We start from the raw sequence: 14,470 nt of genomic DNA, 5'->3' as shown, positions 1-14,470 counted from the left end.
AATGACCATTCTGGACACGTTACAGAATCTACAAAAACAAACCAGGCCATGTTGCTCCGGGGAAACCCACTTAGATGGCTCAATGTGAGTGAAATACACCCCAGTAATCAACGACCCTATCTACCTAAGGCCAAAATCTTTGGAAACACTGGGCTTTCAAGAAGTTAGTAACCGCTATGGGCTGCACTGTGGTCCGCCTCTGAAGTGGAAGCCCAAACCCCCAATGTGACGGTACATGGAAGGGGGTCCTTTGGGAGATAATCAGGTTTACGTGAGGTCATGAGGAATTAGTGTCTTTCTCAGAGGAGACACTGCAGTGGTCCCTTGCTCTCTCCTCTCCGCCCTCCCCACCCCAAGCCCATCTCTGTCCTTGTCTCTCCCACTGCCACGTGAGGACACATCATGGAGAGATGTATCATCAGAAACCAACTTTGCTAGCACCTTGACCTTGGACGCCTGGCATCCAAGATGGTGAGAAAGAATGTCTGATGTTTAATTTAAGCATTTGGTCTCTGGCATTTTCTTATAGCAGCCGGGTTGACTAAGGCAGTAATTATTTTACATAAGTACTCTCCTTGATCAACTAGACACGAGGAGCTAAATGTCACAATAAATTTAACTTCACCACACCACACCATCTGTGAAGTAAATCTGCCAAATCATTAGCCTAAATCTAAGCCTTTCAGACCTACCTTCCTGCAGATGCTCCTATGAGGAGACACTCAGCAAATTCCAGAAGGTGGGAAAGCCCATGAGGTAACTGACTCCAAGTCTTTAAAATGTCAGTGCCTTAAACCCAGATGTCACATAACTGAATGGATAAATGGAACGTGTCCATCTCTACCACGGACTATTACTCAGCCACAAGAAGGAATGAAGCACGGACACGGGCTTTGACATGGGTGAGTCCTAACAACAAGATGCTCGGTGACATACTGTAGTCACAAAGGATCCCACGTGGTATGGTTCCACTCGCGTGAAATACCCAGAATAGGGGTCTATAGAGATACAAAGTGGATCAGTGGTTGCCAGGGGCTGGTGGGGGTGGCAGGAGGAAGGCTGGGAAGAAGTATGAGGCTTCTTTTTGGGGAGATAAAAATGTTCTAGAATTAACTCTATAGCAATGGCTGCTCATATTTGAGAATATACTCAAAGCCACTGACTTGTACACTGTAAGTGGGTGAATTCTATGTCAGTAAAGCTGGCATATTAAAAAAGGAAACAGAAATGGGAAGAACTAGGGGATCCCTGGGTGGCTCAGCGGTTTGGCACCTGCCTTCGGCCCAGGGTGTGATCCTGGAGACCTGGGATCGAGTCCCATGTCGGGCTCCCTGCATGGAGCCTGCTTCCCTCTCTGCCTGTTTGTATGTCTCTCTCTCTCTCTCTGTCTCTCATGAATAAATAAGTAAAATCTTAAAAAAAAAAAAAAAAAAAGAAATGGGAAGAACTATTCTAAATTAAAAGAGAATTGAAGTACAGCAATCAAAGGCAGCAGCATGTGGTCCCCGACTCGACTCCACTAAACATTAGAACTTTGTTAGAACCTCGTTCTTCGGCTGGTTGGGGGCACCTCTGATTTCAGAAGGCCACGCGAAGCGGCTCCGTGGTGAAGCTCAGCAGTAAGACAGCATGGATCCACATTTGCCACACAGCTGCCGAGCCTAGGTGTTGAGCCGATGTCACACGCTGTGTTAGCCTTTCTACTTTGCTATAGCATTTGAACATTTTCACGAGAAGTTTTAAAAGTCACTCTGACCCGGGCCATGTGTCAGCTCAGTATCTCTCATAAGGAAATGGGACAAAGACCTGATGGTCTCACCCATATATTTCTTAAATATATGACTTAAAAAACAAAACGAAGGAAGAAACAAAAAACAGACAACAAAACAACAGACTCCTAAATACAGACCAAAGTGCTGGAGGCAGAGGGGTGGCAGGTGGGGATGGGCAAACAGAGGGACGGGAGTGCACCTGCGGCGAGGAGGTGCTGAGCATGAGGAATGTGGAGAAGTGCTGACTCCCTCTATCCTACACCCAAACTAACAGAAAGCTGTACGATAGCTAGACTTCAATATAAACAAATAAAACAAACAAACAAACAAACAAACAAACAAACAAAAAAGGTTTGTAAAAGCCCCCCAAAGAGCGAGTCTGACCTGGGCTGTCTGTCTGGCGGCTGGCAAAGCTGAGGATCTCTTGGCAGAAGTGTTTCCGCTCCTCTTCAGTTAGGTGGTGGTCGCTGGCCAAAAGGCTACTGGTCTGAAGGTAGCTGGACGGAGAGTCAAGGGGTCTGGGAAAAGGACCCCACCCCAAGTGGCGCTGGGTGCAACCCGCTCCACGGTCCCTGGAGTCCCCAGGTGCAGCCCCGTGGGGATCCTGCTTGGGCTAAGTTACCAGGAACTTAAAGGGAGATCAGACACGTCAACTCTGCACCTAATTTATCATTGGACACGGTACGTAAGTACGAGGTACGCTTTTCCTCTCTGAACTACTAGGTGCTTATTAAACACCCCCTGCGGGCACAGAAACCAGGTTCCCCTCTCGAGGGAATAACAGATTTAAAGGATACTTCTCAGTTTGTCCAAGATGTTTCTGACATTCGGCGAGTTGCTTCCTTGTGTGCGTGATGGGGAGCGCCCAGCCCTCAGCCAGGTAATTTTTCAATGCTCCTTGAAGATAGATTTCTGCCTTTTGTGGAGATTTTTTCCTCCTTGCAAATCAACAAACAGAAGCTGTCGTCATGGTTCACAATCATCATAACCTGCCCGCCACCCTCTGTAAGCCCATGCCGTGACACTGCGCCATCCTAGTCCTTCCCTGACCTCCCCAGAGGGAGGGGCGGACCCACTCGGGAGCGCATGAGCAGACCTGACACACGTGCTGGTGAGAAGCCCTCACGCTGTGCCCAGCATCGCACCCTGGCCAAAGGACTTTCACAGGGAATCTCAGGGTGACAAGACGGCGCTGCTCCCTACTGCGAGCTGACACAGAACACTGAGGGTAAGGCAAGGGAAGGACGTGTCCACAGGCACGCAGCTAGTTAGCCAGGAAGCTCTGAATCTCAGCCGGTGCCACACCACCCGCTGAAGACAGACACGCACAGAAGCCGTCTGCAGGGCCCAGAGGGAGACGGCGCCTGATCCACGCTGAAACTCAGGCGAACAGCCTGAGCAGGCTGCAGAGATTTACAGAGAACTCTGGAGAATTTAAATAGCAACACATATCACCCAGGAGAGGATCTTCCAGTCCCAATTTAAACTGTCAAGATGTTCAGAATAAAACAAGTTTACAGCACAGCTGAGGAGAGCCGGCCAAAGCCTCGGTGCCGATACCCACCCGGCCCTTCCCCGAGGGGCCGCAGCTACCGAACTCACGGGACCAAGGCCAAGGCCAAACAAGCACTCCCCTTTCTAGGCACCCCTGGGAGAGAGACATCCCAGCATTCACCACCCTACTCTTATTACAGAAATGAGAGCTCTCAAATTCTCAAATTACATAAATTTTCAAGCTCTCAAACTACGTGTTGGTGGTCCTATGTCCTCATGTTTCAGAGGGGTCAGAACCTTCAATACTTCCTCCGTCACTAGCTCCAGCCAAAGCCTCTTACGTCCTAGAGCAGGGAATCTACAGGCCGTTCCTCAGCCCCGAGAGTGGAGGCCAGCGCGCCCAGCTAGTCTGTGGAGGCTGAAGCAGCACCCGAGTCTCTGGTCGGCAGACCGGTGCCATTCCGCGGGGGCTCCCAGGCGCAGGATGCACTAGCGTCCAGGCGGGCCCACTCACAACATCTGAGGCTGCGGCTTTTTGCTGTTAACAGAACCCTTACTCCTCAGGTTCCCTAGATGGAGACTCGGGACCTGCCAAATTTAACCCCTGACTGCCCACAGCCAGGTGTGTGCCTGGCTAACTGCTCCAACCACATCTGAACACCAGGAAGTTTACTCAGATGATCTACGAATCCCTCTGCAGCCACTTTAATCAGTGAAATTATTCTTTCTGGTTTCATCTAATAAAATTACTTCATTAATTATACATTTCAAGAAAGCATTTCAAGCACACACTTGAGACTTAAACATCATTTCCCTTATAATTTCTATCCCTTTCCAGGGCTTGCTCTGAAATAGCAATTATGCTGCCAGATACGATTTCTACTCTTCAATAGGCTGATTTTATCAAGCACATGAGAAATATGCTAAGTTCTGAGTCTTTTCTCTAGCATTCAACCCTAGAGCTGGAGAGAGACCAGCAAGCTTCTCGGCATTTGTACACCCTGTGTCCCCCAGGCCCAGAGCAGCCCTCTCTCGCAGACAAAAGACACGCAGGTACTGCGTATCGCTGACCTCCAGGCTTTCAATCTGCCCACGAGGCAACTGACATAACCTAGAGAAAATTCTTTATAACAGAATATTTCAGAATCTGCATCCCAATTTATGCCACTGCATAAATCTCTAACTATTCATGATTCTTTTATTAAGTAAATTATAATGCTCGATTATCATATATGTTCTAAATACCACCTGCATATAGAGAAGTACATTACGTTAATTTAATGCAATAAAAAACCCACAAAGATCGGTAACAGATATTAAGGGGGTAACAAGCTGAAAATCTCTCCATTTGGCTTTCAGAAGAAACTGAAAATAAAGCTGATGCCGACTGGTTGGCAGGCTATATACATTTTCCATTCTGCATATTGATGGGCACTTCACATCAACCCCACACAAGAGAGACCCTCTCCTACTGGATGTGCGGCATGTTTGAAACCCCAAGAAACGTTCACAATCAATTACATGTAAAACTCAGCCAGGTCCTTCCCGACAAGCCTGGCAGAGCGGGTCCTCCCGATGCTCGTGTGCATCTCAATGGCAGCATGGGACAGCTCCTGCAGGGAAGGAAACGCCCGCATCAGACCACGCTTCAACGCTATACAAATCTTACACTTAGTCACTCAATGCTGAAGCGAAAGACCTCATTATTAATACAACATTACTGTTTACTTCACAGCTTTGCTTGTGTTGAATTTTTATGTAACGTGTGATTTATACAAAGTCATTAACTTGTACATAAATTATGAAGAATAATAACCTAATACGAATTTGACAGGCAGAAAACATTGAACTTCTGAGAGTACTTTCTGTATGTGGGTAACATTTTTAATAGTTTTCTCACTTTTTGGAGAACAGGGACAAAAAAGCTCTGCCAAATGCTCCCAGGTTACCCGGGGCTCAGGACTGCAGCTGGCCCACCCAGCTCCTGCCTGCACTGCGCTTCCCACCGGCTCTCCAAAGCAAAATCTTTTAAAGATCAAGTACAATACCTCTCTGTTCAAGTCCAAAGTACTTTTTTTGTACATGGAAAACCATTCATTATCCTTCCTTATAATTTCTATTCTGTTGAATGAGCAATACCACTTTGAACAAAATTATAAATATCCGAAGATGCCTTTATGCCTAATTATGGCACCGTGCATACTAATGAACGTTTCATGAGCAACAACCATCCCGGGTGTCATCTGCAGTTCCCCAGGACTCCACAAAGAAACGGACGAGTCCAACAAGAAGGAGGTCGGGAACACCATCCCATGCCCTATCCCAAGGCCACGTAGCAGCAAAGTCTTCCAGAGACAGTTTTCTGCCAGGGGGCCAGGGGTAGACCGCTACCATTTGTAATACTTACTAAGTAGTGCTTTTCAAAAGCTTCTACTGATGATAATGCTTCTTTGAGTTTCTTATAAGGACTCTGAGCTGTGTTGGCTTAAATGAAAAGAAAGAAGAGTCCTTATCCGTCCTCAGTATGTCCAGTCATGAGTCCACACCCACCCTCACACGCTACAGGTTCAGGAGTTCACCTGCTGCCTGGGGACATCACGGACAGCCATGCCACCTGGAACTAATCACGACCTCTGTGCTTGCCCAAGTAGGATAGTCATGAAAGAGCCTAACCCCTGTGTGTAATATTTCATTCTTGATTGAGACTAGAGTTTGTAACTCCATCACTTTCACGATGATCAGATGTGTCTTAAGCTGGAGCCTGGCAATGTGACCTCACACGTCACATAGGTGGTCTGGGCCACCAGGCTTTGGCTAAATCTCACTCTTACTACTCGCTCAGGTTTACACCTGCAAGAATCGGTAAGGCTCCTTCCAGAGGGCTCTATGAGCTACCAGTAACTTAGTGAGTAAAAGGATTTGTCTGTCTATGTTGCTCAGAAACTAGATCCCCTGTAATTCAGAGGGAGATGGTGCATCTTAACTCCACACAGGCTGTAGAGAGTCATGATCAGCTTGTATAAGCCTGTGAGAAACTCAGAAAAATTTTTAGAAATCCTTCCAGTTTCTTAAACTAACCCTAACACTTCTTTACATTAGTAAAAAGCAAATAAAATATCTTGCATATTAATCTGGTCAGCTAACAAGGAGTATAATTTCCCACATGAGGAACAATTACATTGTTAGGACTTGAGTTAAACATGCCAAGATACAACCGACATTTTCATTACTTTTCACTGTATCACTGGTCCAGATACACAACAAAAGTACCTGTTTCAGGTCGCTCAGCTCCCAAACCTGCCAAAAGATCAACTATCCTGTTGAGGTCCTCTGAGTTAGGTCCTTTTTCTGACACAAGTCCACACAGATAGCCCAAGGACTTTAGCTGTTGAGATAAACCCACAATTTCAGGTAATTTCCAATAGCAGTCAGCAGAGAATTTATGAATTTGAATATAAAAAATTAAAATCCAACTAAATTCTAGAAGAAATTGAGCTTTCCTATGTAAGTAATTCTCACCTGAACATAAAAACCTATCTCGACCTCACACCTGCACGTGGTAATTCTGAGTGACTCTCAGGCTGGCAGTCCTCAGCTTGTGCCACGCACCTACCTGCACTGTCCCAAGTTTCCAGGCCTCCCGCCCCATCCACACCTGCAACCTGACCCCAGCGGGCACACGGGGTGACCATCAATCACTGTCACAAAAACCCCTTGCTTTTCTACACACTTCACCCTTCTCTGTACCCCCCCACTCCCCCCCTCCCCCAATTCCTGGTGTGGAACATCTTCAGCACAAACAGGGCAAGGATGTGGTCTATGCTGAAGAGTGACACCAGGAGAGAACCATTTTGTGCATCACTATGGACACACCCCAAAGTGACTAGAATCACCCATATGATGACTAAGTGAACAACACTTCTCCAGACAGCTTCCTCCATCCTCCCACCCCAGAGGCACAGCGCAGAACAAGAGCCACGCCTGCATTCGGGCGGTTACCTTCTCAGTGGCATAGCTCCATAAACCCACGGTGTGGGCAATGTTGGAGTCAATCTGCGCCCGGTCACAACACCCTTCTATCCTCTGCAGCACCTCGAGGCAACTCAGGAACACCCAGCAGTCCAGAGCACCAGGCGGGACAGAGACCTGGAAGGTACAAGCACGGGCATGAGGACAGAGCTTGGGGAAGGCACCAGACCCCACACTCTACCACGTCCCTCCAGCAGCGACCCAACCCAATGCTGCGTCCACACAGCTAGGAGGATGAAACGGGACGTGAAAATAATCACATCAGTTCACGCCTCTGGAGAGGAGAGTGGGGATCTACATCCAAACACAGTCTTTGGTCTTGTATTTCCAGTGTTAAGGAGAGTCCTGGGAGGGACAGAACTTCCAATAATATATTTTGAAAAGCTTATTAGGAAAAGGCGGCAACAAAAAGGCTGACTCTGACCACTTTAAGTTTGAGGAACACACATTAGAAAGGGTGGAAGCGAGGACCTCAGGTGAGCACCAAGCTCCGTTTCAGGAAGACCATGCTCAATACGTGAAATCTGAGCATTAAGTAGACAACAGGTGATACTTAGGAATTATTTAATTCATTCATTTTTCTTAAGTGTTAGATTATGTTTGCATAAAAAGAGCTCTTGTTGCTTAGAGATACTCTCTGAACTCTTATTACCCACAAGAAAAACATGATGTCAAAGATCTGCCTAAAAATAACCCAGGGGACTGTGGACAGGGACACAGATAAAGAAAAGAATGGGACACGTGGGTGGGTGGCTGCCGTAGCTGGTGATGGCAGACCCAGAAGCTCACCACATTATCCTCTCTACTGTTGCATATATCTGAGCCTTCCCATTACAAAACCAATCAAGTAAACCCTATATCATCACAAATGCAAAAAGCATCTACCATATATGTATGACTCATTCTAAGATGCACTTTTCCCCACATTCAAGCATCTTTGAACTAGGAATGCGTCTCACCATCAACGGCATCCTAACACTTCAAGCTGGCGGGGCTGTTTTCCTGGTGGCACTAACAACTAAGGGATCTTCCAACTGGTACCCCAGTTGGGTGAGATCTGTTAACTGGTACTATTCAAAAATCGGAACTGCAGAGGTAATTGTACATCCCTTGATGAGGGAGACTGCCCAATGCCGACACAAAAGACTCCTTCCATATACCCTGAGCTCAAATACAAGGACCTGGAACCAACTGGAAAGAACCAGAGTCCCCCTAATGTTCCCATAGAAGCTAAGTTGCCCAGTTTTTGCATAATGAGATAAACAACTCTTCTCCTTCGAGAAGAAAAACTGACATAGAAACCGCTTATAGCGTCAGCAGCTCCTCTGGCTAGAGAATGGACCACACGCCAGGGGCGCACAGAAGAGCTGCTGGGCAGGACGCATCCTGGGCAGCCTGCACAGGGCGCATCCTTTCCTCGCCAGTCACCCCAGGCTGGGCTCTCAGACAGCTGACCCAGCCTCGCGGCCCTCCTGGCTCCAAGCCGCACACGCTGGTACTATCACCTCACAAGACACAACCATCATGGGCACCCGTTCTGTGGAAACTTCTGTTGAACATGCCACCTGTCCTCAGGCACACGCTAGTTGTCTGTCAGCAAGAAGAAAGGGGACGCACCATGGCTATCCACAGGGCTTCTGACCCCGATTAACCCAGAGAGGGAAGGGGAACACCCAGCAGTCAGCAGGGAATTGCCGCAGGGCGGGGCACCCAGAGGGGCTGTGGGGTGGGGAGGACTGAGAGCGGCTGGGGGGCACTGAGAGTGGCTGGGGAGGCACTGAGGGGTTATGGGGGGAGCACTGAGAGCAGCTGGGGGGGGCACTGAGGAGCTGTGGGGGGAGCACTGAGAGCGGCTGGTGGGGGCACTGAGAGGGGCCTGGTGCAGACAGGCAGGTTCGTGGGATCAGAGCAGGCAGGAGCTGAGAGCAGCTTCTGAGACAGAAGCCCCGACAGCAGGCCCGGACGCGAGCAGACTAGATGGGCGGCACGCAGCACGAGAGAAGCTACTCCTCTGTGAAAGACCATGAACAGATGTTCCCGAGGCACCTCTGTCTCCACCAAGGACAAGTACCACCCTGGTGAGTTTGAAACCCGGTGCACAGAAGGCAGCAGCACTGGCGCGCAGCAGCCCTGGCGCCGTACAGAAGGTGCACCCAGAGGCCCCACGGCCCCACGGCCATTCTGACTTCCCACCCGAGGCTCTGGAGGCGGCCGCACCCCAAGGAGCACAGGGGCTTCTGTCCATCCTACTCCCTGGACATGCTGCTGGTTCAAGCCCTGGCTGGTGCCGCCTTGCTGGCCCTCGTCTGGGGACGCACGCCACCCCGGGGTGACCGCTCGCTGGCCGCTGCTCGGCTTCTCCAAGCTCTGCTCGAGAGCTCCGCGTGCTAACTGGCTCTGGTTAGTGGAAGAAACTACCGCAGCTTCCTGCACCTTCCTTCACAGGCCATGGCAGTTTTTACTGCAAGACATCCGTGTAGTACCGGTACGTCCCGCGGGATCTTACAGCACCCCAGACCTGGTGCTTCCCGGGGCGCTGCCCTCTGACATTGCTGTGTGTGTGTATGTCTGTCCCACTTGGCTTCCAAACAAAGCCCAATACCCCAAAGGGCCCGACTGCCCTCTACACACTCCAAGGCCTGACAGAGCTGGGCTCCACGGCAGCCCCAACTTCAGGAGTGGCGGACCTAAGACTTTCAGAAATCTTTAAAATATAATTACAGTCCTCCTCTTCTCATTGCCTTAAAAAAAGAAGTTACACATACACACAGTGAGAGACGGAAAGGGCACCAATCCTAACTTTAGAGCTCCGTGAATGTTTACAGCTGCAACCAGCACTCAAATCAAGAACAGATCACCTTCATTACCCTGGAAGGTTCCCTCAAGCGCCCTTTCCCGGTCAAAATCCACCCTCAAGAGTAACCCCTTCCTGCCCTGGCACTGGCGGCTGAACTTCACACAAACCGAATCGCCCGGTACGAGCCCATCCGTTCGTGGCCACAATCCCAGCTTGCGGGGCCTGTCAGCAGCTCGGCTCCACTGCCGGGCCCTACGCCCGTCTACGAATACGCCACAGTCTATTAATCCATCCCTGTCGACAGGCGTTTGGGTTGTTTCCAGGGTTTGGCTACTGTGGAGAACGCTATTTGCGATACGGCCCGCCTCTCTGGGGGAGGAAGCCTTCTCCAACACCAAGACTCCCCAGCGCCCCTGTACACCAATCCACACAGGAGGCTAAGGGGGCAGCACCGGGTACCCCTCTCCCACAGGAAGGCCCGCGGCACCAGGGCAGGGAGACCAAGACTAGGGCTCTCAGGAGGCCTCATGGCCCTCGGAGGAGTCCTGGTCTCCTGGGACAGCTGCGGGGGTGCAGCGGATGGCTGCTGGACGCTGTTTTCACCTTTTCCCTTTCTTTCCCTAAAAGTGGAAATCCTCTTCGGATTTTCTCTGGTTAATGCGAACAAGTACGAATGCAGGTCTTTTGTAAAGGTGAAGTGGTGTAAAACGAACTTTTGAGGACTGGGGATACCCGCGTATCTGCTTTAGTTTCTTGAAACCCCCTCCTTTCCTAAGACCTCTAGTATCTGACTCCAAGAGCCATTTTACCGTTTTCTAAGCCCACAGTTAAAGGCATTCTTTTTATTCTTTCTCTTGTTAAACCTTCATGTTTTCCAAGACCAAACACTGAGAAACACTGCATCATAAGGAACCGGCACATGTTGGCCTCCTGCTGGAGCCCCTGCCCCCAGGACTCCCCTCCCTCAGTCGCCCCCACGTCCAGCTCGCTGGTAGCCACCCCCTTCACAAACCCAGCCCTGGCCAGACGCCTCACAACAGGCTGCTACAACTTTCATCTTGAATGCTGTGTACATGGAAGCAAAACGTCTACATTCTTCGGTGTCCAACTTCTTCGCTCCTCTGGTCCGCTAGCCGTCCGTCCGTTTCCACTGCTGTCTGTTAGGCCGCCGTGCAAGCGGACCACAAGGATAGTACCCCTGGTACGTGATGGGCATCGGGGTTATTTCATTTCCAGCAATTATGAATACTGCTGCCACAAGCATTTCTGCACCTGTCTCTTGATACACGTGTGGCCCTGTGTGGAGATACCCAGGGCGGGACAGCTGGCTCACGGGCACGTGTATGTCTGGCTCCAACAGGTACTGCCACACAACTCTGCACGGTGCAGGCGCAGACTGCCACCCCCTCGGCCACCAAGGAGCTCATTCCCCCCTGCTTGCTACCACGGGTGGAGCCCTGCGACGGTGGCCATGGTCGGGCTTGTGCTGGCCTCCACTGCAGACTTAGTTTGCCCTTCGCTATGATTAAGGACATGAAGCACCTGTCCATGTGCTCTGTGGCCATTTGGAGAGCTTCTTTGGCCTATTCTTCTATTGATGGCTCAGTCCCTTTCCCTGATGCGCAAGAGTTCTTCACGCTGTCTAGGGGAGAGCCCGTCCCGCCTGCATATCCACGCCGTGGCGCGCCTCTTCCCTGTAGTCCAGTCCCACACTCTCTTCCTTTACGGTCACTGCCTTTTGGTCCTGTGTCAGAAATATCTGCTAGCCTCCAGGTCGTGGAGATAGTCTCCCACATGCCCTCCTAGAAGCTTCTTTATCTTTCATGTTTAGATCAAAACTCCACCTGGAACTGTATCTGGTACGAGATCGAGATTTACTTTTACATATATTGAGATATTCAATAGACTCAACGAATAAATTTTTCCTGAATCCATTTATTTAAAATGTACCCCGACTGCCCTAGTTCAGACCGCTGTCCTCCCCAGTGGATTAATGCCTTGGTCCCTGGCTCTCCTGCCTCCATCTAATTGTGGGCCTCCATCTGCCCTCTGCCCCAGCAGGTCCCACACTTTTCATGGCACCGTGACTTCAAATCCAACAACGGCTCCTTACCAGGCTATGGAACCAAACCCAGGCTTCGGGAGGACATACAAACACTTCCAATCGCTCTGTAGCCTCACCAGCAAACCCTGTCTCACCCCCTAAGTTCCGCAAGACTGAGCTCCTTTATGCTCCCTTCACTAAAACTTTCTCTGCCCCAAACTTGCTCTCGCGTTTGCCACCACAAGCCTACATCTACCTGGCGAATTCTCACCCAACCTACTCATTCCATTAAAATGTAAACTCCCCAGGATAGGGTCGGGTCTATCTTGTTCTCTGCTAAAAATGCAGTGCCTAGAATAAATGCCTGCTTGGCATACATCATCCAAAACCACCTCTAGAAACCTTCCCTAGCACACAGTAGGTGCCACAGAAATGTTCCCTGAACTGAACTGAAGCCTCTGTGCAGAGATGGGACCTCTGCATCCTTGATACACCTTCTGTACCCGAACATTCTCCTCTGACCGCCTGGCGACACTGCTGACCCTCCATACCCATGGCCGGCTCGGTGCACTCGACTGTGGGTTCCTCGGGTCAAGAGGGACCTGCTCTTCCTCGTCTGTGCGCCGTGCCCCCAGCCCATACTTACCAGTGTCCTGAGGGCAACCAACTGGCTCCCGAATGCTTCCCACCCTTCTCTCCTCCTGAGAGCCACCAACCCTCTCCAGTTCCTCCTCAGCAACACCTCCACCATTTACCTGTCCTCCTGTCCATTCCTACTCCTCTTCCACGTCAGGTCCTCATGGCTCCAGGTCACGCCAACAACTCCCACCTGCCTACCCAGGAGCCCCACAGCAAGCACTCACTGACCATAAGCCACTCTCCTCAGTTACGCCTTGGCTTCTGTCCTCAGCTGAGCCCGAACCTCAGAACACTGATCCCAGTGGCCAGCCTGGAAGGCACGCCTTTTCTATTTCATCTAGTTTAGCCCAAAAGCTTCTACTACATGCAGCCTCTGCTTGCAAACTGGTGGCCTGGCTATGATGGCCTCTTGTGCCTGGCTCTGGCCAGTCTCCAGACCAAGTGGCTCCTCTGGGATCCTGGTGCTTCTTGGTCGACCCTGTCTGCCAACTGAATCAGTACTGAGGGGGACACATGTTTTAAAAAAATCATTTGGGAAGTCATTATAACATATATAATGACCTTCTAGAAAATATCTTCCTTATAGTCTCACAATTTGGTAAAGATTAAAATATATGCACATTACTTTTTTTTTTTCTTACCAAAGATGCAGGGAAACAGGCACTGCTAGTGTAACTGAAAAATGGGACGATCTCTCTGGAAGGCAATTTGACAATGTATATTAAAAGCTTTAAGGGACACCTGCTGGGGCTCAATGGTTGAGCATCTGCCTTCAGCTCAGGGCGTGACCTCAGGGTCCTGGGACAGAGTCCCGCATCGGGCTCCCCACAGCGAGCCTGCTTCTCCCTCAGCCTGTGTCTCTGCCTCTCTCTCTGTGTGTCTCTCATGAATACATTAAGTCTTAAAAATAAATAAATACAAGCTTTAAAAACATGTATGGGGATCCCTGGGTGGCGCAGCGGTTTAGCACCTGTCTTTGGCCCAGGGCGTGATCCTGGAGACCCGGGATCGAATCCCACATCGGGCTCCCGGTGCATGGAGCCTGCTCCTCCCTCTGCCTGTGTCTCTGCCTCTCTCTCTCTCTGTGTGACTATCATAAATAAATAAAAATTTAAAAAAAATAAAATAAAATAAAAAAAAAACATGTATGTCCCATATGTCCCCGAGCTACTAGTTCAACATGAATGAATACATCACATACAGAGATAAACAAAAATACACACTGATGAAGTTGCAAATAATTCTGAGCAATCCAAATGTTCCTAACAGGACTGACTGAATGAATGCACTTCCTCTGCAGACAGGCCACAGACCCAAAAGGGGACCTGCTGTTAGAATAAGCGATGACATTTCCTTCTGTATACCTATCTTTATTCCAAATTCATATAAACAATACATTCAATGTTTCATAAATGGAGGGAATTTTTTTAAGTGTTCTGGAAAAAAATACTCTGTGGAAAGACATTTGAGCTCACACAGAACTGCTCTACTTTACGGATGTTACGCCTCAATCCCTAACAGCTGTACAGGGTAGGTACAATTTCCATTTTTACACATTTTCAATCAGACGTGCTGGCCCAAGGCTCTTCAGTGGCACCCCTGGCACGGGAATTCCAGGTCCCACTACAGAGGTGGGGCTTGTTCTGTTCCCATGGCATCTGGCCAGCGTGTGGCCTCCCAGTCTCAAAGAAGACA

General features: G+C 49.6%; 1 protein-coding gene across 3 annotated transcripts in view; it reads right to left on the bottom strand.

Moving 5' to 3' along the window:
- Positions 1–14,470, bottom strand: part of TRAPPC10 (trafficking protein particle complex 10) — an 89,030-nt gene that overhangs the window by 26,323 nt on the left and 48,237 nt on the right. For all 3 annotated transcript variants that reach the window (XM_038581612.1, XM_038581614.1, XM_038581613.1), the window contains 6 exons: positions 7,266–7,412; positions 6,537–6,651; positions 5,674–5,750; positions 4,788–4,879; positions 2,570–2,710; positions 2,157–2,269 (listed from right to left, as the gene is read on the bottom strand). In XM_038581612.1, the coding sequence (XP_038437540.1) occupies positions 2,157–2,269; positions 2,570–2,710; positions 4,788–4,879; positions 5,674–5,750; positions 6,537–6,651; positions 7,266–7,412 (685 nt within the window). The remainder of the gene's footprint in view (positions 1–2,156; positions 2,270–2,569; positions 2,711–4,787; positions 4,880–5,673; positions 5,751–6,536; positions 6,652–7,265; positions 7,413–14,470) is intronic.

The sequence above is a fragment of the Canis lupus genome, chromosome 31 (assembly GCF_011100685.1).
Source record: "Canis lupus familiaris isolate Mischka breed German Shepherd chromosome 31, alternate assembly UU_Cfam_GSD_1.0, whole genome shotgun sequence".
Taxonomy (NCBI): domain Eukaryota; kingdom Metazoa; phylum Chordata; class Mammalia; order Carnivora; family Canidae; genus Canis; species Canis lupus.
This window is presented reverse-complemented; position numbering and strand designations above follow the sequence as displayed.